General features: G+C 44.6%; 1 protein-coding gene across 8 annotated transcripts in view; it reads left to right on the top strand.

Annotated features, from left to right (window-relative positions):
• LDB2 (LIM domain binding 2) overlaps positions 1 to 23426 on the top strand; it is a 454756-nt gene that overhangs the window by 153300 nt on the left and 278030 nt on the right. For all 8 annotated transcript variants that reach the window (XM_024993437.2, XM_015471777.2, XM_015471776.3 and 5 more), the window contains 1 exon segment: positions 17688 to 17790. In XM_024993437.2, the coding sequence (XP_024849205.1) occupies positions 17688 to 17790 (103 nt within the window).

Here is a 23426-nt window from a genome sequence, read left to right as displayed (position 1 = left end):
TCCAGGAGGGCGGTATGTGCTGAGCGGGCGGGGATGCAGACATCTGTCCACTTCATGCGTCGGGGCTTGCAGACCCTGAGAAGTGATCTCAGCATATGAGAATTCCTATTTCCAGTGCTCTCGAGCGACGTGTGTGGTATCATTCAGTTTTAACTCTTTTTTTTGACAATCTCATGGATTTTCAAGGACTTAGATTTAATTTACCTTTTCTTGGCTATAAGCAAAATAGAACAGCCTTTCATTGCTTTATTTATTTTCTAGGAATGGTACTTCCATAACTTTTTTGCTCTTTTACATTTTATTGATTCTTGATTTCTGACAGTTTGTTGTGTATTCTAGTGGCTGATCTTCATCTAGCTCATACTTACATTGTGGCCTGTTTATAACGTCTTCTGTCCCATGAAATGTTTGTCACAGGAAATGTTGATGGATTCACATGGATCCCCTGCTTCTCATACGGTTTGTCCTTGTGTTTGTTTACCGATTTCCCCCCGTGTTGTGAGGTCATACAAAATAATCTCTCTTTGCTTCTAATTGTTTGAAAACTTTGTTTTTCTTCATTATTTATGGTTGATCCATCTGGAATTTATATTTGATTATGTGTTGTTGTTGTTCAGTCACTAAATCATATCCAGCTCTTTGCAACCCCATGGACTGCAGCACGCCAGGCTTCCCTGTCCTTCACTGTCTCCCAAAGTTTGCTCAAACTCGTGTCCATTGATTTGGTGATGCCATCCAACCGTCTCATCCTCTGTCACCCCTGTCTCTTCCTGCCCTCAGTCTTTCCCAGCATCAAGATCTTTCCCAGTGAGTCAGCTCTTCACATCAGGTGGCCAAATTATTGATAATGTGAAGTGGAATCAAATTTAATTTTACATATGAAAAATCAAGACTACTTCTCCAATGGTCACCCTTCCCCTTCTCCCCAGCAAGGCCATCTCTTTCACAGACTCAGGCCCCAGGCCTGCTTCTGCATCTTTGTCACCCTCCATTCGGCCACACAGCTCTGTGTATCCATCGTCCTGTCTTTATTTTACATTATAACCTAAGCATGCCTTTGCGTTATTATAAACCATGAGCAAACATTAAGTTTAAAGATTCCTATTTTTTTTTCTAGTGTCCAAATCATGATTTCTGGTATCATTTCTCCCTCGTAAGGCAGCATATTGTTCCTAGTTTTTTGGTTTTCTTTCTATTATGAAGGCTCCTATGGTGAATATTTTTGCATATAAAGCATTTACATATTTTTGGATTATGTTCTTTGGATGGGTTCCCAGAAATAGAATTACCAAGTCAAAGGGCATGAATGCTTTTTAATGCTTTTAATTCATGGCATATATTTATTTTAAAAATTAAAGGGAATAAAGATTCTGGTAAGTTTCTAGGACTCTATTATGTTGTTGAAGTCAACTGGGTTGTGACAAGCCTGGGTCTGGGAATAGTTGCCCTGTGGAAGTTCAAGCAATTGATTTCTTTGATAGATTTTTCTCTTTTCTTGCTTAACACATGTTTTTTTCATATATTCATTTATTCAAGCTGTCTTCTATTAAGCACCTACTAGGTACCAGTGTTAGTTGCTCAGTCATGTCCAACTCTGCAAATCCATGGACTATAGCCCACCAGGCTCCTCTGTCCATGGAATTCTGCAGGCAAGAATAGTGGAGTGGGTTGCCATTTCCTTCTCCAGGGGATCTTCCCAACCCAGGGATCAAACCCTGGTCTCCTGCATTGCAAACAGATTCTTTACCATCTGAGCCCCCAGGCAGAGCACCAGGTATCACGGTCTACAGCATAGTGGGCAGCAGGATTCTATTCTCCCAAGGAGCTTATATTTTCCAGTAGCTAGGAAGACAACAAACAAATAGACAAAAGCAAATGATAAGGACTTCCCAGAGAAAAAACATTGACAGATTTGGGTTTTTTGGGGTTTTTTTAAGGTTAGCTCCTATGGATTGTTGCTGTTGCTGTTTAGTTGCTCAGTTGTGTCCAACTCTTTTGCGGCCCCATGGACTGTATCCCACCAGGCTCCTCTGTCCATGGGATTCTCCAGGCAAGAATCCTGGAGTGCCTTGCCATTTTCTTCTCCAGGGGATCTTCCCGACCCAGGAGTCGAACTTCCGTCTCCTGCATTGGCAGGCAGATTCATAAGTGACACAGGACTTGAGATTTGAATGACGAGGAAGAGAAAGACACGTCAAGTAGAGGAAAGGTGTCCACTTGTGGATGGAAGAGCGATTGCTGAGGGCTCTGTGTTGGCCAAGAGTGTGGTCCCGGGTCAGAAGGAAGGTTTCTGTGGCAAGAGCAGATCTGTGAGCCGTGTTCAGTGAGGTGAACTGAGCCCAGGGAGGAGACCAAGTCCCAGCCATGAAGGGCAGGGTGCGCTACGGCGATAAGCAGCCACGGGACTCCACGAGAGGCTTTCAGCAGGAAGTGATGTAATCTAGTGGGTGTCTTTCAAATATCACGCTTCTTTGAAGAGCACAGGTCCAGTAAATCCCCTACATACAGACCTTCAAAGTTTGAACTTTCAAAGATACCAAGGTGTGTTTGCGTCTCCAACCATGTTAAGTTAGTTCTTGTGTCTGGCGTACATTGTCACGTGCGTGCATCCTCTGCAAGTGGGTGTACTTTTGTGTACTTCACTGTGCAGTTCAGTGTAGAGTACAGTAGTCAGTGTCCTTATTCCAAGCCCAGGATGTCCGCAAGCAGGCATGACTGTGGCAGTGAGGTAGCTGGTGCTCCCGTACTTTTCAGGGTACTGTACTGTAAGATTAACGATGTTTCCTTTATTTGCATTTGTCTTTTGTGTGTTATTTATGTGAAAAGTACTATAAACCTATTCCTGGACAGTACTATATAACCCAATGTGTTAGTTGGGTGCCTCGGCTAACTTTGTTGCACTTACAAAGTGGACTTAGGAACGCGCTCTCGGAATGGAACTCATTTGTATATAGGGGACTTACTGTATAGGGAAACAGGCTTCTGGCAGAAAGGAGGATTAGGAAGCCAGCGCTGCTGTGCAGGCTGGAGGGACTAGAGATCCAGACGAGGAGCAGGGGTGGAGGAGGAGAACGGTGAATGGGCCCTGTTGTAGGCTGGAAATGGATGCGTGGGAACTGCTGATGGATTGGAGGTGTGGGCTTAGGAAAAGAGAGGGATCAAGCACATGTCCTCTTTTGTTTTGTTTGTCGTTGACTTGTTAAATAAACTTCAATCAGAGTATCCTGGATGAAAGAGAGAGAGAAAAAAAGAACATGTCCTAAAAGTTTGGGCTAAAAGTAGATTGCTATTGAGAATAGCAATCTGGAGTGACGTTGCTGAGTTGGAAAAGAGTGGGGAGAATAGGTTTGGAGTGTGGAGAAATAGGGGCAGGTCTGGCTTTGGTCGTGTTCGGTCTTTGGTTAACAGATGGGGAAGTCTGTGAGGCAGGTGGACTTAGAGGAGCCCCAGGGAGAAGCTGGGAGCTGTGATCAGACACAGCCTCAGAGGGCTCTAAGACCCCAATAAACAGATGGGTAAACTGAGGACAGCAGGGAGGCCTTCGACCATGGTCCAGAGAAACCCAGTATCCTCCTTCTGAGTTTTGAGATTATGTTTATCTTTGTGAACAAAAATCCTTCTCCCTGTTCCCATGGAAGGAGAGAGGAAACACCAGTTTTCTTTCCTCACTTCGGTCCCAGCACGAGCTTCCAGTTTTCAGTGGGGACTCCAGGAGTGATCCCTGTCATCTGATTCCGATGCAATTGGGCAGGTCACAAAAACAAGCTTTTGCATCTCACAGGCTTTTCCACAAATGTTCTCTTGCTGTCTGCTGTGTTTAGGTTGGGACAGATAATCTGGGCCTGATTTTATGGTGTGACTTTCTCAAGATACACGAGTCGCTGCCTCATCAGATCGCCCTGCCACTCAGGCCCTCTCACACCTAGAGGGTGTGATGTTACGTGAGCTCGCCGCCCAGTCTGTCCCCAGCGAGACCCAGGCTTCCAGAGTAATTCTTCATGACGTCATTGGCAAAATGAGCTTGCTCGGGGTCTCTAGTGTATGATTTTTGATATGTCAGAGTGCACGTTTCCAGGTTGGAGTCTAATAGAGGAAATTTAATTATGATGAAAATACTAGTCCTTCACACCAGAATAAGAGATGAGAACAAGGCATTGAAGCTCTGCAGATAGAAACACACATTTAAGAATCACAGTGTTCAGGCATTAAATCCCACGGTTGCCTCTTACTTAGTCTGTGGCCTTGGATGCATATCTTTTAAAATATTTGATTATTAATTTTTATTTACTTGACTGCAGCAGGTCTTACTCGAGGCAGGCAAGATCTTTCGCTGCAGCAAGCAAACTTTTAGTTGGACCACGCGGACTCTAGTTCCCTGACCAGGGATCGAACCCAGGCCCCCAGCTTTGGGCGTTGGGAGTTCAGAGTCATAGACACGGGGTCATCAGAGAAGTCCATTGGGTATATATTTTAAGCTCCTGGGCCTTCAGTTTCCCCATTTAAATTGAGATAGTAAAAGTAGCAACTTGATAGGGATACTGTGAGGACTAGAATGTAATTCCTTGTGGAACTCTTAAGCCCTCACATTGTTACTCTGTGAAGATTTAAAACACCCCACTTATTAATAATAGACACGTGAACCAAAAAAGAGAATAGATGTGTCCAAGCATCGTGAAGATGCGATTGTGTTTCTTTAGGGTTTTGAGAATATGCTGGCTCTAAATTAAACAAGTATGTGTTTGTTAAAAGAAATAATTTAAATAATCAAATAATCGAATACTTATCTATTGCTTGCCTGCCAGATGTTAGCCAATGCACAGATACATGTAGTGATCCTGCCTTCATCAAGCTGATAGGAATTTCGATGCATGAGATAGGGTGCTCGGGGCTGGTGCACTGGGATGACCCTGAGGGATGGGATGGGGAGGGAGAGGGGAGGGGGGTTAAGGATGGGGAAACACATGTACACCCACGGCTGATTCATGTCAATGTATGGCAAAAACCACTGCAATATTGTAAAGTAATTAGTCTCCAATTAAAATAAATTAATCAAAAAAGACTCTTAAAAACAATTCATGAAAAGTGAAGTGAAAATGTTAATTGCTCAGACATGTCCGACTCTTTGTGACCCCATGGACTGTAGCCTACCAAGGTTATCTGTCCATGGAATTTTCCAGGCAAAAATACTGGAGTAGGTAGCCATTCCCTTCTCCAAGGGATCTTCCTGAGTGAGGGACTGAATGAACCCCAGTCTCTGGCATTGCAGGCAGATTCTTTACCATCTGAGCCACCAGGATTCATAATAATTGCAAGAAGTTCAAAGCTTATTTTTGGTACCTCAACTGTATACATTTTACTCATTATTTTTAGATTATTATAAGTAGCCTTTCTCTTTGGACTCTTTACGATTAATTAATGCTTTTGTAGGTCAAGGATGGAGATTGAAATACATGGATTTTCCAGGTGTTTGGGGCGAGGGGAGGCATTGACGTAGCTATGGCTGTAGAATCATTTCTGCCAGATGCCAAGTTCTGTCTCTCTGCCTGTTTTAATACATATCTTTCCCAAGGCAGCAGCCCAGGGGAGTGAAATGCAGGAGGTACTTTCTAAAAAGGAAGCCTTGAATTCTGAGTGAAACCCTGACATGCGATTTACTCTCTTGGTAACATGCCGCTGTTTTAGAATTTCTCTGTTAAAATGGTAACTAATGTTTACTGGTAAATAAAATACAATTTAATTGAGAATAAACAAATCCCAGTTGACCATGAGAAAAAAAGCAAATCAAAACTACAACCCCAGGGACGTGAGATTTTTTAAAAATCCATAACATTAAATAAAAAAGAAGGATTTAAAATCCTGTGTGTCCATTACATGCTTGTGCAATTACCAGCTGGTGAGAGCAAGTGATCTTACCACTTTTATCTCTGCTTCAATGTAGAATTCCATCAATGTGGTGGAAAACCTTGCTTTGGGCTGTCTGTTCACAAGATGAAGCCTCAAACATTCAGTGCATTAATTGGATATTGAAACAACTAAGAAGACAGTAGAAATTTTGAAGAACAGTATTCTGGACAAAGGAATATCTGAGTAGCAGAATGGTTATATGAGCCTCAACTCAAGAGCCGGAGTTTGAAATCTCTCTGTTACTTGTCAGCTTTGCAATCTTGGAATGAATAGTAGGACTTATCTGCTAGGCTCCCTGTGAGGTTTCAAGGAATCTATGTTTTTCCGTTGGCTCAGGATGGTGGCCAGCTTGCAATAACTGCGCTGGAACTGTTTCTTATTACTTAAAATTTTTTTTTATTGGAGTACAGTTGCTTCACAATGATGTGTTATTTTCTGCTGTACAGTCAAGTGAATCAGCTGTATGTACACATACGTCCCCTGATTTGGATTTCCTTCCCATTTAAGTCATCGCAGAGCACTGTATAGACTTCCCTGTGCTCTACAGAAGGTTCTTATTAGTTATCTACCTTATACATGGTATCAATAGTGTATAAAGGTCAGTCCCAATCTCCCAGTTCATCCCACCCGCTACTTTCCCTCCTTAGCATCCATATGTTTGTTCTCTATGGCTGTGTCTTTATTCCTGTCCTGAAAATAGGTTCATCTGTACCATTTTTCTAGATTCCATGTACATGTGTTAATATACAATGTTTGTTTTTGTTTTTTTCTTTCTGACTTACTTCACTCTGTATGACCATATTATTAAATGTAGCTAATTTGACATAAACATGGTTTGATACAAGACTCCTAGGCTTGGAGAAATTGGTGGAAGCAAGACCTTATTGATCGAGAAAATGAAAGACGTGCACCCCTCTTCAGTCCGAGAGGGGCCTCCTCTAAAAAGGGAAAGGCGGGAGATTTGGGATTGTCAAGGTCTTCTGTCTCAAAACATGCCTGTGATGGGCAGAGACATTTAGAGAAAGCAAGTCTGGCCAAGTGCATGTCCGCTTCGGTCGTGGAGTCACATGAGAGAAGCTGGCTGACATGTGTCCGATGGGAGTGACCGCAGTGGTCAGAGACAAATGAATAGCGTGCTATCTGCATGTGCCTCTGTGCAAGACGGTAGGGCTGTGAGATGAGGTATCATCATTTTCTGAAGTCTCAAGGTACAGAAGAAAGCTGCTGCCCTCCTCATCCTCCTGTTTCCAGACCCCTTCATACCCCTTTCTCCACTCTGACCTGTTTAAGTTTATTTTCATAAAAAATAAAACGCAAAAAAAAAAAAAAACATACAATTTTCAAACAACAGCTTTATGTATAGTTCATTCTTCGGAGGGGGTGTATGTGTGCCACGTGACAAGTGGTTGCCATGGTAATTTCTCATTATTGTAGAATTGAAAAATAATTACTCTGGCAAAAATCCCACATAACCTGTCAGTACTGAAGTTAGAGTTGCCCGGGGGGCAACCCTGGCACCCGGATCCTGTTTTTGGTGGAGAGAGACATGGACGGGAGTGGACGCGGATCCGGGATGGGAGCAAAATGTGTTTGTGGATTTTTGAATCTAATTAAGACACTCTTCTGCTATTTGACCCGAGTGCATCTCTCCTCCCGGTATATGATCTGGCTGCCGGGGCTACGCGGGCTCACCTGTGAGATGAGACAGAAGGACCGGGGGCTTTCGTCGCAGAAATGCATATGGGGGATTATTTAGAGTGGAGAAGCGCCACTGGTATTTTTACCTAATTAAAATGTACAGGGATTGTCAGCACCAGGCTCCATGCCTGAGCTCAGGCTGAGTTAATTTCGTCTTTCTTTACCTGGAGGCTGCACTCTGCTATTGTGACTTTCCAGCTTAGGGAAAAGAATCCACTCTTTACTTATTAATATTCACTAACTAGTAAATAAGCGCTGCTCAGATACTAAGCAACAGCAAGGTTTGAAAGGACCTCTCTGTTTGGAAAAGGGAGGTGTGACCTCCATGAGAAGCCGGGTGGCAGGGCATATGGAATTAGGTGCCCCCCATTCCCCACTTTTGTGCCCACATGTTGGGGCCTTTGGTCCTCACTCATCCTGTCTCATGAGGCACTTTGGAAGACCCTAGCAACCGTGCTTCCTTTCTTGTGTTGTGGCAAGAAACCCTCCTTTTGGCTAATGAAGCCCTGTGATACACTCTGCCTTTAAGAGAATGATAAGCAAAGTTTTATGAGTGCTGGTATTTGATCACTGCGTCTTCTTAGGACATTTGGATGCTCATCCTTTTCCTAGCAGAGCTGGGCTCTGCTTTGTAATTATGTTGATACTGTTGTTAGATCCCGCTGAAATACATCACTTAGAAATGCTCTTTGCTTCAACTCTACCTGTGCAAGTTCAGACCACAAGTCTTCAACCTGGAAGTGCAGGGATCTGCTAATGGAAAAGCACACACTTTATGCCTCGGTGTGGCCACTTCACCCCGAGACGTTCTTACGCGTTGGCACAGCAGGACACGCAAAAATACTGCCTGCAGCATTGTTGTGATGGCAAAATATTAGAAACTGTCTAGAGGTCATTAGTAGCAAAATGCTTAAATAAAATATATTCTGTTCATTCAGTTGCTACCATTAGCTTATATAAGGAAAGAAGAGACTCTAATATATAAAATAGAGAGGTCTCCAAAACACAGTGTTGCAAAAAAAGCAAGTTTACAAAAGGAACATAATGTATGACATCATTTAAATGAAATATTAAAAGCAGGAAACAGGACTGCATGTGAATGGAGTTATGTATGTGTGTGTGTATATATATATACACAAAAGATGGGCTTCCCTGGTGGCTCAGCTGGTAAAGAACCCACCTGCAATGCAAGAGACCTGGGTTCGATCCCTGGGTTGGGAAGATTCTCTGGAGAAGGGAAAGGTTACCCACTCCAGTATTCTGACCTGGAGAATTTCATGGACTATATAGTCCATAGGGTTGCCAAGAGTCGGACATCACTGGGAGACTTTCACTTTCACATAAAAGATGGACTATGAAGGGCTATATGATTTTCATGAGATGGTTGTTTATGGGAGCCTGGGGGAAGGGAAAGAAAAACAGAGCTGGCTGTGGATACCTGGGGCATCTTTTTTTATTTATAATTTTTCATTCCTTTTAAAAAGGAAAAAAGATATTATTTTAATAATGATTAATTATTAAACTATTATTTAAATTATCAAACCACCTGGATAATGGGCCCATGAGTCTTCATCATATTGTATGTTTTTTAAAAATTGATAAAATAAAAAGTCTCTTATTTGCGTTACAATCAATGAAGTGTATTCACTTAACGAACATTTCACTGAAAAGAGCAAGAAAAATACCCACAGGTGGTTCAGTGGAACAGCGTGTAAGTGAGAAGTCCCTCCTGCAACCGTGTGGACTGGTCACGTGCGTGGCTGGTGCGTCCATGGATGACAAGGGAGGCAGCAGTGATGTGACACAGAAAGGCCCTCTTGTATGCTGTCCTGGGCCCCTAGCCACGGAGTTTAGGTTTAAGATTCCCTCCAGTCTTGGAGGAAGAATCTTACTCACTATGTGGGTATGGCCTCTCCATTTCTTCTACTGCTTAGCTGTAGATGGGAGACCTACTGAGGATGGAGAGACACTTAATACCAGGTCCTTTGGCTTCCCTGGTGGCTCAGACGGTAAAGCATCTGCCTGCAGTGCAGGAGACCTGGGTTCCATCCCTGGGTTGGGAAGATCCCCTGGAGAAGGAAATGGCAACCCACTCCAGTACTCTTGCCTGGAAAATTCCATGGACTGTTGAGCCTGGTGGGCTGCAGTCCATGGGGTCACAAAGAGTCGGACACAGCTGAGCGACTTCACTTTCACTTTTCCTTAGGCACCTAGTATGGCAGTCACAAGGTTAGAGAAACATATTGGGCCCAAGAAGTACATTCTGGTTTTTCTGTACCATCCTAAGGAAAAACTCAAGCGAACTTTTTGACCAAGCCAGTATATTTCAAGGCAGTGATTCAATTATAATTTGATCCGCACTCTAACTGGGTAGAGGTGTCGAGCTTTTCTAGCACAGAAGACAGGGAAAAAGGAATCCAAGGACTGAGACTTGGTCTTTGTTGGACATGCCCGTCCAAAAGAACAATATATGCAAAAATGAGGGGGCAGGAAATGGTTAATAAGGGCCCTTGGTTTGAAAAGCTAAGCTGCTGGGTCCTTTGACTCCACACAGGCCAACTCCTCACTATGCTGCTCCCCAGAAGGATAATAATGGCTTTTTTCTGGATTGCCTGATGGTTCGGCAATAAAGAATCTGCCTGCAATGCAGGAGATGCAGAAGATGTGGGTTCAATCCCTGGATCAGGAAGATCTCCTGAAGGAGGGGATGGCTACCCACTCCAGTGTTCTTGCCTGGATAATCCCATGGACAGAGAAACCTGGCAGGCTACGACTGAGTCTCAAAGAGTTGGACAGGTCTAAGGAACCTGAACACACCTGGATAGGATGTGTTTTACAATATATCCACCAAATATTGTATCTATTGTATCTGGCAGTACCTGGTGTGCATGGCCACCCCCACATACCCCAGAACAAAACCTCCGGCTCTTGGTTTGTTTTTAAGGGTATTTGTCATAACCTGTACCACTGAATCTTGAGAGGTTGATCTTGACCCACTGGTGAGTCTCAAGGCCTTTCCTGGTTAATCTCCATGTTGGTTTGAATTGAGGGGTTGCCTTCATGGAGAGTTGGCAGCATCCTGCCTGCCCTCACCTCTTAGGGGAAACCAGGCTTTGCGAGTGCCTCTGTGGAATCCTTGCTGCTAAAAGGCCTTGGAAATTTCCACATGCAGCCTCTTATTGGTCAGCTGACTGGACTTGGCCATGCAGCCTGCTCCAAATGGAACTTCCTGGATCATTCATTTCTCTGCTGATGGAGGCAGCACGTTTGCAACCAGGAGGCGGAAGTACTAGCCTGTGCATCAGCTCAGTTCAGTTCAGTCGCTCAGTCGTGTCCGACTCTGTGACCCCATGAATCACAGCACGCCAGGCCTCCCTGTCCATCACCAACTCCCGGAGTTCACTCAAACTCATGTCCATCGAGTCGGTAATGCCATCCAGCCATCTCATCCTCTGTCGTCCCCTTCTCCTCCTGCCCCCAATCCCTCCCAGCATCAGAGTCTTTTCCAATGAGTCAACTCTTCGCATGAGGTGGCTGAAGTACTGGAGTTTCAGTTTTAGCATCATTCCTTCCAAAGAACACCCAGGACTGATCTCCTTTAGAATGGACTGGTTGGATCTCCTTGCAGTCCAAGGGACTCTCAAGAGTCTTCTCCAACACCACAGTTCAAAAGCATCAATTCTTTGGCGCTCAGCTGTCATCACAGTCCAACTCTCACATCCATACATGACCACTGGAAAAACCGTAGCCTTGACTAGACAGACGTTTGTTGGCAAAGTAATGTCTCTGGTTTTCAATATGCTATCTAGCTTGGTCATAACTTTCCTTGCAAGGAGTAAGGGTCTTTTAATTTCATGGCTGAAATCACCATCTGCAGTGATTTTGGAGCCCCCCCAAAGTAAAGTCTGACACTGTTTCCACTGTTTCCCCATCTATTTCCCATGAAGTGATGGGACCAGATGCCATGATCTTCATTTTCTGAACGTTGAGCTTTTAGCCAACTTTTCACTCTTCACTTTTACCTTCATTAAGAGGCTCTTTAGTTCCTCTTCACTTTCTTCCATAAGGGTGGTGTCATCTGCGTATCTGAGGTTATTGATATTTCTCCTGGCAATCTTGATTCCAGCTTGTGCTTCTTCCAGCCCAGCGTTTCTCATGATGTACTCTGCATAGAAGGTAAATAAGCAGGGTGACAATATACAACCTTGATGTACTCCGTTTCCTCTTTGGAAACAGTCTGTTGTTCCATGTCCAGTTCTAAGTGTTGCTTCATGACCTGCATACAGATTTCTCAAGAGGCAGGTCAGGTGGTCTGGTATTCCCATCACTTTCAGAATTTTCCACAGCCTGTGCATAGAAAGGCAGAATCGTGCCCAGGCACTTTCTGTTACCTTTCCTTGGTCTCTTTCACATGTGGTCAAGCAGAGCCCTGTTGCCTTTGTCTGCAAGGGTCGTGCCATCTAGATGACTGACATCTAGAAATGGAATATGGAAGCACTGATTTTTTACCATTGCCCACAGCTCATGAGGTTGTTAGCTCAGCTCTGTGGCTGAGAACTGAGATTCCACGTGTCACATTGCCAGATTTTCTGCTAGAAATTTCACATTGGTTCAGCGTGGGTTTTTATAGTATTTCTGCTGCTCCCTGGACTCCTGGCCTAGCTACTATGCAGATTTCTTCCATAAAATTGCCTCACTGATCCCAGGAACTATACTAACCGGTGAATGGCAGGAGGGGGTAAAGAGGAGGTTCATTTTCAGAAAAAAGCACATGAAGGTGAGAGAAGGGGGCAAAATCTGGAAGGACTGGAGGAGAGCCACTCGAGCAAAATGTCCTGCAGCCAGTGCCAGCCTCTTCTGCTCTTGCTTGTTGTCTTCAATCTAAGGTGAAAATCACTTTTTGAACAGAACTGTTTGGTAAAAAACATGGGCTGGTTTATCAATTATACAAATCCACTGCTGTAGTGAGCGAGGCTCTGAATGTATGTGAGCAAGAAGGTGTGGGAATCTTCTGTACTTTCCTGTTAATTTTGCTGTGAACTAAAACTACTCTAAAAAGATTAAATCCATTTAAAAAAATAGGCTAGAATTAGCAGACTTTCATCAGCTAGAAAGTGGTGAAGCTAAGTTCCCATGTTGTGTGTGTGTGTGTGTGTGTGTAGACTAAGGAAACCACAGCATGGGAACTTTCACTTCACCACTTTCTAGCTGACGGTCTTGACTGAGAAGTTTAAGTTTTTTGAAATTCAGATTCTCTACTTACAGATATCTTAGCATCAAAGAAGACCATAATGAATAATAATAGCTGCCATTTATTGAGCAACAATTATGTGCCGGACAGTTACTCCCTAGGCTCCACAGTGCACTGCAATAACTGCTCCCAGTTTGCAAATGAATAAATACAGGCAAGGAAGTTGAGGTTTTGACTTAGGTCATCAGTGAATAAGAGGCAGAATTTATATGTTGAAGCCAATGTAACATAGAGGTCAAAGGTATAAATTCTCTCTAAAGACCGCTTGTTGTGCCCCTTGGGAACAACTAGGGCAGTTGTGAATATAAGATGGTTCAATTCATGGGAAAAAAAACTTAGAAAATATTGAGTTACGGGTGGTACTACTAACCCAGTGCCCCCACCCCCCGCTGCTATGTACGTTCTTTCCATGATCTGCTTCCTTCAGAAAAAAAGCCAAGCGGAGCCTGGATTGTACTTGACATTCACTAATTTTTTCTTAAAAATACTACTTTTTAATCCCCTCTTTCCATCAGAATTTTTCTCTCGTAACTAAGGACTAATTTAAAAACTTTATATATGTGTGTTGGGGGGCAGTTGACAACTGGAGCTTAAAAATAGTGTCCCAAAATTTTTTTGTGCCCGTTTAAAAGTATTGACTGACAGATAAAGTAGGATCGACCATCTAGACCTCACAAAAACGTGAGTTTCTTGAGTTGGGTTGTCTTTGATGGCACAAAAAAGAAGTCCCGTTTCTGGTCTATTCCTTCATCCTCTCAGCCCACATGTGTGTGTGTTCTCTTATGTACCTATGATGTGTCTGGTCCTGTGAAACTATGTATTTTTTTTATTTTTGGAATGTTCTCCCAAGATCTGTGACCAAAGCCAATTGGTTTTGTGTGTGTGTGTATAGTCATTTGATGTAGCCTTCTCCTGCCAAACCTGCCCTGACATTTCCCGAGACACTGAGTCATCTCATGTTCCATTACAGTTGGTTTGAATCAAATGTCATCCCCCGCTCTGAGGTCTTTACCCACCCCTTGACTTCTGCCAGCACTCCCTTGTCTGGGTCCTGCGGAAACTGAATGGCTGCTTATGGACAATCCTCCCACCTCCTGACAGCCTGGACCCTTTCTTTTTTCCTAGTGACTTCAGATCAGCCTGTGTGCCCCCGGGGCTTTCACCTTCCACTGGTCCACTTTCTAGCAAAAGGGCTAGAAACCCAGAGTGAGATGACAGGAGGATGGAGCTGGAGGAACTGATTTAGTCCCTGGGTCTTTGAACAATTAGCAAGCAAAAGAGAGTTGGTTAACTTCTCTCTTTCTTTTTTTTAATTGAAGGATAATTGTTTTGCAATATTGTATTGGCTTCTGCCATACAACGTTGTGAATCAGCCACCAGTACACAAGTGTATGTCCCCTCCCTCCTGAACCTCCCCGCCCCCCACTCCCCTGCATCCCACCCCTCTAGGTTGTCACAGAATACTGGGTTGAGTTCCCTCGGCCCATACAGCAGCTTCCCGCTGACCATCTATTTTAGGGACGGAGGAGCCTGGTTGGCTGCTGTCTATGGGGTCGCACAGAGTCGGACACGACTGAAGCGACTTAGCAGCAGTAGCAGCAGCAATTATATGGGCTTCCAGGTGGCGCTAGTGATAAAGAACCTGCCTGTCAGTGGAAGAGACAAAAGAGACATGGGTTCGATCCTAAGGCTGGGAATGGGCATGGCAACCCACTCCAGTGCTCTTGCCTGGACAACCCCATGGACAGAGGAGCCTGGTGGGTTACAGTCTGTAGGGTTGCAAAGAGTTAGACATGACTGAAGCAACTTAGCATGCAGGAGTGTATGTATCTCAAGGCTACTCTCTCAATTCGTCCCATTGCGTCCAAAGTCTGTTCTCTATGTCTGTGTCTCTAGTCTTGCCCTGCAAATAGGCTCGTCAGTCCCGTTTTTCTAGGTTCCTTATATTTGTGTTCATATATGAAATTTGTTTTTCCCTTTCTGACTTACTTCACTCTGTATAACAGGCTCTAGGTTCATCCACCGCACTAGAACTGACTCAAGTATGTTCCTTTTCATGGCTGAGTAATATTCCATCATATCTATATATCTATATCTATCTCACAATGCTTTATCCATTCATAAGTTTCCACTATGTCACAGACAGGTATTGTTGCCAAGAAATGGGTTACAGACAGTCAAAGTGATTTGGAAACATACTCAATTTGGAAACAGTTTTGATGTAGAGTTCTTCAGAACATGAAATGCTTCATCCCTTAGAAGTGACATTAAAGATGGTAGATAAGCGAATGTGGCATTGCATTGATCTTCACTGTGTTCCCAGCACTCTGCTGGGCACATTACAGCCACTGACTTACTGAAATGCCACATCTTCTGTGCAAGATACTTATTAATGTAACTGTTGTTGTATCTTCTGGTTGAGATATGTATTATTGTTGGCATTATCATTATCCTTAATTTCCAAGTAAGGAAATAGGCTCACGGAGGTAAAATAAGCTGTTCAAGTTCACATAGCTGGGAAAAGGTGTCAGGATGTGCCTGCTCCGAGGGCTGTGCACAGGACAGATCCACCAGTGAGGTATTAATAATACCACCTGCCCTACTGCACGGTTCGAGCCTCCTCCTGAGCATGAGTCCTGACAATGGAGCAGTAGAGTGAAGGGCTTGAAAAGAAACCAGACTGAGACAAAATATGAACCTTTCCATCACCCTTCCTTCTTCCTGAACCCTAGTCCTTGCCTCCCCAAAGATGTAGAAAAATGAGTTGGGCAGGGGGTGGGGTGGGAGGAATTGGGAGACTGGGATTGACACAGATTATCGTTCAGTTGCTTGGTCGTGTCCAGCTCTTTGCGGCCCCATGGACTGCAGCACGCCAGGCTTCTCTCTCCTCCACTATTGCCACTGAGTCAGTGATGCCATCCAACCGTCTCATCTCCTGTTGCCCCCTTCTCCTTTTGCCTTCGATCTTTTCCAGCATCAGGATCTTTTCCGGTGAGTTGGCTCTTCACACCAGGTGACAAAAGTACACATGCACACGCGTGTGTGTGTACACGTGAATGCACGCCATGTGTACACTCAGTCTTGTCCAACTATTTTCAGCCCCTCGGACCACAGCCCACCAGGCTCCTCTGTCCATGGGATTTCCCAGGCAAGAATACTGAAGGGGGTTGCTCTTTCCTCCTCCAGGGATCTTCCTGATCCAGTCATTGAACCCACATCTCCTGCATTGACAGGCAGATTCTTTACCGCTGAGCCACCTGGGCAGTCTCACGTTGCTGTTGGTGTTCAGGCACTAAATTGTGTCCGACTCTTTGTGAGCCCATGGACTAGAACATGACAGACTTCCCTCTCCTTCACTATCTCCTGAATTTGCTCAGACTCATGTCCATTGAGTCAGTGATGCCATCCAACTCTCTCATCTTCTGTCATCCCCTTCTCCTCCTGCCTTCAATATTTCCCTGCATCAGTGTCTTTTCCAATGAGCCAGCCCTTTGCATCAAGTGACCAAAGTATTAGAGCTTCAGCTTCAGCATCAGTCTTTCCAATAAATATTCAGGGTTGATTTCCTTTAGGATTGACTGGTTTGATCTCCTTGCTGTCCAAGGGACTCTCAAGAGTCTTCTCCAGCAGCACAATTTGGAAGTATCAACTATTGAGCACTCATATATGTCTATATGCACATGTGTATATGTGCACATTGTTCATACTGGGTGCAAAATGGATAACGAATGAGAACCTACGATATAGTACAGGGAACTTTACTCCATTCTCTGTGGTGACTCAAATGGGAAGGAAATCCTAAAAGAGAAGGTATATCTATATGTGTAGCTGATTCACTTTGCTACTCAGCAGAAACTAACACAGTATTGTAAAGCAACTATACTTCAATAAAAATTGATGAACGAAAATTAAAATTAAAAAATAACTTGGGAGTAAATCGAGTACTATGCAGAGAATGAGGCACAGTTAGGACCCCCCCCCACCGTTTAAACACAACAATATGCATAATCCCCCCAAGTCCCTGTTGGGGAAGCCCTTCTCCTGCCCTTGAAGATTTGCAGTGACATTAACGGTCTTCAACTTGGTCAAGTTCAAAGTATTTTCTGGACGAACAAGGGAAACTCTCCACCCAAGACAAACGAGCAGAGCCCCTGTGGATGGCCTGCATTCTGCCGGACTGTTCTGTTGTTAATAACTGATTTAATAACGAGCTAGTGATTGCCTGTCATCTTAAACCAATCCTCGAGAATAGTCCTCATGTATGTGATGTTTGCTTGTGCACAAACTCATCTTTCTACATAAATCCAGGTAGCAATACCTGTGTCTTTCATAGGGATATTTACATGGAGGAATGCCACAAGCCACACACAATCTTTTCTTTTTCTTTAAATAAATTATCTTTTAAAAATGTAGTCTCCTTAACCTGGTTGTAATATTGTGGTTTCTGTTTGTAAAGTCTGGCTCTTAAAAGAGCAAAGTGAAAGAAAGAGAAAAAAGGCTGAGTACATTTTACATTAAATGCAAAGCCTTTTCTTAAAAACTGTCACAGTATTCCAAAATACGTTTATTAAATCTCCCCAAATATGTCCCCCAGAATTAATTTTCATTCACTTTGCATTAGCTTGTTTATTGGATTGGAATTCCATCCCCATGTGAGGCAATTAATTTGAAGAGTGACCACACACCCGCCCACACTCCTTCCAGAACACCCACACACATATGCTGAGACCCAAGCCACCGGTGACTGGGTTTTTCGGCCTTTTTCCCTTTCTCAGCTCCTCTCTGAGCTATTTTCCGCTCTTGCCTGCTAAATAAATGATCTGTCTCTTTGCAGGACAGCGACAACCTCTGGTGGGACGCGTTTGCCACCGAGTTTTTTGAAGATGATGCCACATTAACCCTTTCATTTTGTTTGGAAGATGGACCAAAGCGATACAGTAAGAAAGCAGTTTATTTTCTCTAATATTTCCTTTTTTTTTTTCCTGCGCCTGAAAGAAAACCACAGGGGTCTTCAGAGAATAGAATGCTGCTGACAGGCTGACAGTGTTCCCTGCCCTCCTGCCTCTGATCAAGGCATTGTCACTGGGCGGCAGTCTGACTCAGAGGCAGCACGCTGTTTCCTTTGCAACTTAGGATGTCTAGGCATTTGCCTGTTTTGAGAGCAAGGCAGATGTGAACTAAGTTCCCCAATGACTGGTGGGAGCTGAATTGTGGACAGTTGTCACCCCTCACTTCCCTGCAAACCTTCTTTATCCTTGACAACTCATACTTCACATGCACCGTTTTGCTACTGAAGTTTCCTTAAAAAAAAAAAAAAAAGTCTTATAGTCACGGTATCAGCCACATCCTTCTAATCCCCTCTTATCAATTATCTCAAGTATTTATTTGACAAGTGCTATGTTTTCTTGCGGGCGGGGGAGGCCACAGCTTCTTGGAACACACACTTTGGGATTCCTGTTGACAGAATTTATAGTTCTTTGTCTTTCCAGCGAGTGATAACTCTGTAAAGAACCACAAATTACAGCCGGTGGCACCTTGGGTAACAGCTGATCTGTCCTGATTAGGTTCAGCCAACTTGTCAGAGATGAGATTTGCTAGTTATGCTGGGAGACTGAGAGGCATAGATACATCAGCACAAAAGCAATTAATGTCCAGTTAGATCAGGAGAGATGCGTTTTCAGAAATCAGCGTTGCGCAGTAGGAAAGGATCTGTCTGTCAGAGGGTAAAGCATCCCAAATGTCACAAATACAGAGCTGATAATGGGAGCGGTCACAGTATGTACAAACGGGTCGGTTCAGAGCATTGGGTAATTGATAGGTAATAGCGGTCTTGATAAACACCATGAAAAGATCTGACGGCTTCTAAATGTATTGCAAAGCAATTAGCGTACAATAAGTGTGTTTTTTTTCTTGATGCTACAGGGCTTCAGATAACTTAGTATTTGGATCTATTGCAAGATGAGTTGATTAATTATGCCAATACATGCATGGTGATTTTGCAAAAGTGGCAAACTGGTGGGGAGCAGGACAGCTTGCTCGACGGAAGTTCAGAGCCAGGAGCATCTCTTTAGATTTGTATATTGCAGGCTTTTAGAGGTAGGGGACATGTTCAATACGTGTTTTGTATGAGAGGGGCAGCTTCTCTGCCAGACAAGGGGCTGCTCCAGAATGTCTTTACATTCGACATAAGGACGCCTGTTGCAAGCACCAGCAGACCCACCTCACCGGGGTCCTAATGAGTTCCCTGGCTTTTCTGAGCGTGGGTGCTCCCAACCTCCTCACACCCCAGAGAGTGGGAGAGTCGAAGCTACTATCTCAGAATTCCCTGGGAGATGAATGAACTCAGCAATCTAACAGTTACTCTCTCCCCAAAAGCCTGCCTGATCAATGATGAATAATTGCGAACCAAGCAGTCATCCATCCTCCGAGCCTTATTTTTTTTCTGAGGCATAAGCTCAGATAACTTCAAGTTATCATTGTTTCATGTTCCTGTGCTTATTTGTGTGTGTGTGAATCCATCAGGGTCTGCTCGGGGAACTAGAATTACTAATAAAACAGATTCTCAATCTTCCATCTGTCCACTCCTGACCCCAACATCATTTGGTGCGGGGAGGGCGGGGGGCGAGGCAGGCAGTGAGGCATGATCAGGGCTCTTTGAAGATCTTATATTCACGAACAGGAGTGCCTGCCTGACAACGAGCCATTGTTGCCCAGGCTTCTTTGTTCCTCTGAGCCAAAATATTTCCCGAGCGGCAGAGAGAAACAAAGATGATTGACAGTCTGGAGCCGAGTCTCATCAGCTGCTTTGCTGACAGTCGGGTGATGTGCGCACGCTTGCTGATGTGCGGGCTAGTGACAGCTGATTGACAGCCGAGGACCGGGAGATAGGGAAGATGAAGCATGTTTTGAACGTCTGACACGCGCTGTTTATGCAGCGCTCCGAGCGTCTCGAGGCTACCTTAACCCGTTGGCGGTCCAGGCACACTGTGCCGGCTGGGCAGGGAAAACGCACGCTGGCCCCATGCTGGGGGCTGCAGCCTTTTCTTGACACCTTGCAGGGAGCTGAGAGCTGTGTATTTCTGAGGGAGAAAGTAGGACTTGGCTATTACATTTATATATGTAAGACATTTCTGCAAATTACTTTCATTCTAAGTACCAAGAAATATTCCAGGTGAGGTTTACTTAACCCTTACTAGAAAAAAACTTTTCCTTCTCCCTCCCTATCTCTGTGTTTTCAGAGGGTCTCTCAGCTCAAATAGATCGTATCTCAAAGCTACCGTAAATCCTGTAATATGTGTTACTTGTTTATTTGTTGCCTGTCATCCTGTATTAGAATGTTATCTCTCTGTGCACCGGGGCTTTGTTTTATTTATTGCTGAATTATCAAGTTAATACAGAAACTGGCACAAGACAGGTGCCCAATAAATACTCATTGAACGACTCTATGAATGGACATTTTGGGGGAAAATTTTATACCACCAAACAGAGGTCTTTGCACTTCTTTAAATGGGGAGAACTCAAACCAACGTGCTCTGCTTGGTTTTCAAATAAGTTCTAGGGTGTGGTTGGATCTATTTTAAGTTGCACGGTTGGAACGGGGATGAGATGGTTGGGTGGCATCACCGACTGGATGGATATGAGTTTGAGCAAGCTCTGGGAGTTGGTGATGGACAGCCTGGTGTGTTGCAGTCCATGGGGTCTCAAAGTCGGTCACGACTGAACAACTGAACTGAACTGCACTGGGAGGGGGAAACCTAATCATATAATAATTCAGGAAGTAATTATGTTTGGGAAGATACACTACTCTTCCATTTATTATTTATATTTTGGCTGTGTGGCATCCAGGATCTTAGTTCTCTGACCAGGGATTAAAACCCTGTCTCCTGCATTGGAACTGAGGAGTCCTAACCACTGGCCTGCCGGCCAAATCCATTTGCTCTGCCTTTTAGAAAGTCCCTGTTGCTCCATCCACCCGGGTCCCTACTCTCCTGATGGGAGTGGCCTCCCTCCTCAGATCGGGTATGATCGGAACTGCCGATGGAGACTGCTGCTGTCTTCCTAGAAGGCTGGTGTGTAGTTGATGAGGAGAGGACCTAGAGGAACAGAGTTGCTGGAAAAGGTCTGACATCGGGCTGTGCAGCGCCTAAGGTTATGTGCCTGCCACTGCCTCGGGAGCCATCCTGAAGGTATCTTCCCAGCAGCTGGAGAAACCCACAGTCCAGGGAGGTGGTTTCTCTTTGGGTGTGGTGGACTCTCGAATGGGGAAGAGGGCCAGGCGGAAGCGATTCCTTCCTGGTCAGCAAGTCCAAGTTAAAGATCAGGAGAGCTGAAGAGTGCCTTTTCCGGAAGTGGACCCTTCCTCCGCATTTGAACAATGTAGCAGTCAGCACTCGCATTCTTTTTAATATTTATTTATTTATTTAGGGCTTCATCTGTGGCTCAAAGGGTAGAAAGTCTGCCTGCATTGCAGGAGACCTGGGTTCCATCCCTGGGTTGGGAAGATCACCTAGAGAAGGAATTGCTTACCCATGCCAGTTTTCTTGCCTGGAGCATTCCATGGACAGAGGAGCCTGGTGGGCTACAGTCCTTGGGGTCGCAAAGAGTCAGACATGACTGAGCCACTAACACTTTCACTTTTTATTTCTTTGGGTGCATCAGGTCTTAATTGCGACATGCCGAATCTTTCACTGTGGCGTGCGGGCTTCTCTACATGTGGCGCCTGAGCTCTGGAGGGGGATGGCTCAGTAGTTGTAGCTGGTGGGCCTAGTTGCCCTGTGACATGTGGGGTCGTAGTTCCCAGACCAGGGATCAAACCCATATCCCCTACATTGGAAGGCGGATTCTTAATCACTGGACTGCTAGGGAAGTCCCCACTATTATTACTGATAACAATACACAGCTTGGGCGTCAGTGCAGCTTCTGTGCATTGGAGAGGCTTGCCATGGTCAAGTCCTTGTCAAGTACCTAGAGCTTGCTGGGCAGCAGGAAGCCCACAGACAGCTTTGCTGGGCAATTCCTGCTGAAATGCAACATTGAAGTGACCACCTCCTCCCAGGCTTTCCACTGCAGAAAACCCACAGTCATCACTGGTGAGTGAAGTGGGAGAGGAAGTGAAGAGTGACTGAGTGTGTGTGGGCTCTGGGCTTTGGGGCTGAAGACTCCAAACTCTACATTATGTCCAGGTTGGCCTTGTTCTGGAAATTTGGTGGGGAGGGCTGATACAAATACTAAAATGCCATCTTATCTGGGGGCACTTCTCATTGGCCCCCAGTTTTTTTAAAAAAAATTTATCTCCCTCATTATTTTTAGGGAGAGGTGCGTGGTTCAGGTGGAGAAGGAAATGGCAACCCACTCCAGTGTTCTTGCCTGGAGAATCTGGTGGGCTGCTGTCTATGGGGTCGCACAGAGTCGGACGCGACTGAAGCGACTTAGCAGCAGCAGCAGCAGCGTGGTTCAGGCAGGAGTTCTGGGTCTGATACCTGGATTCAGACCCACCTTTGTCTTTTACTTGATTACTATCAAACTACTTGATCCCAGCTTCAACTCATTTGGACAGAGATCATGCATGTATGCTCTGTCATGTCTGACTCTTTGGGACCCCATGGACTGCAGCCTGCCAGGCTCCCCTGTCCATGGAATTTTCCAGGCGAGAATACTGAAGTGGGTTGTCATTTCCTTTTCCAGGGGAATCTTCCCAATACAGGGATCAAACCCGCATCCCCAGCGTCTCCTGCGTTGGCAGGCGGATTCTTTACCACTGAGCCACCCTGTCTTTTACTACCTGTGTGATTTGGTCCCAGTCACTTTTGAAGCATCATCGGCCTCCTTTGCAAAGCGAGGGTTTGACGAGATGACGCGTGTAAATTTCTTAGCAGAGTTTCCAGCACACAGAAAACAGCTCCATAAACAGCTGTTGTTTTTCAATTGAATTCCAATGAGCGTACCTCGGCCTCTAGATTGAGATCGAGGGCAACTCAGATAACACAGTCGTCGCTAATCCTTTAAATATGGTTCGTAATTTGAGGGTGACGGGTCCCAGTAATTTGCCGTCTCACAACTCATATTATGCTGAGTCCCACGTTCCTTCCAGAGTAAAGTTTCTGGCAGGACCGCACACCTTTACAGTCACATGAGCCGAAGACTGTTTTGTTTCCTCTGTGGCTTCTGGGTTTATTTCACCGTCCAAAAGCAGAAAGTTGTTTGGGGACGTGCCATCACTCTCCGTGCTGTTTCCTTAGTCGTCAGATCCCACTAGATGTTTGCAGACCTGCACGTCGGCCCCTCTCTGGAGCAGTTTCTACACATCTTACCTCTCTTTTACATTTTTTTTCCTGTTTCCCTTTTATTCTGAAAATTCTGATGGCAATATTGATGCAGTTCTTCAGTTTTGTCTTATAATATGTGCTTTTATGTGAGGTGCATTTGGATGTGTGCCCTTAAGGTAGAGAAATTCTATAAGGCCCGAGTAGCTTGCCTATCTCTGGTTGCTATATTTTTTTCCCCTGGTTTATATTGGTTCACCTTGTCCAGCTGTGTTTTTATTGTGCTTGCTATATCGGAATTCTGAAAACAT

This window comes from Bos taurus, chromosome 6 (assembly GCF_002263795.3).
Source record: "Bos taurus isolate L1 Dominette 01449 registration number 42190680 breed Hereford chromosome 6, ARS-UCD2.0, whole genome shotgun sequence".
NCBI classification, from domain to species: Eukaryota; Metazoa; Chordata; class Mammalia; order Artiodactyla; family Bovidae; genus Bos; species Bos taurus.
This window is presented reverse-complemented; position numbering and strand designations above follow the sequence as displayed.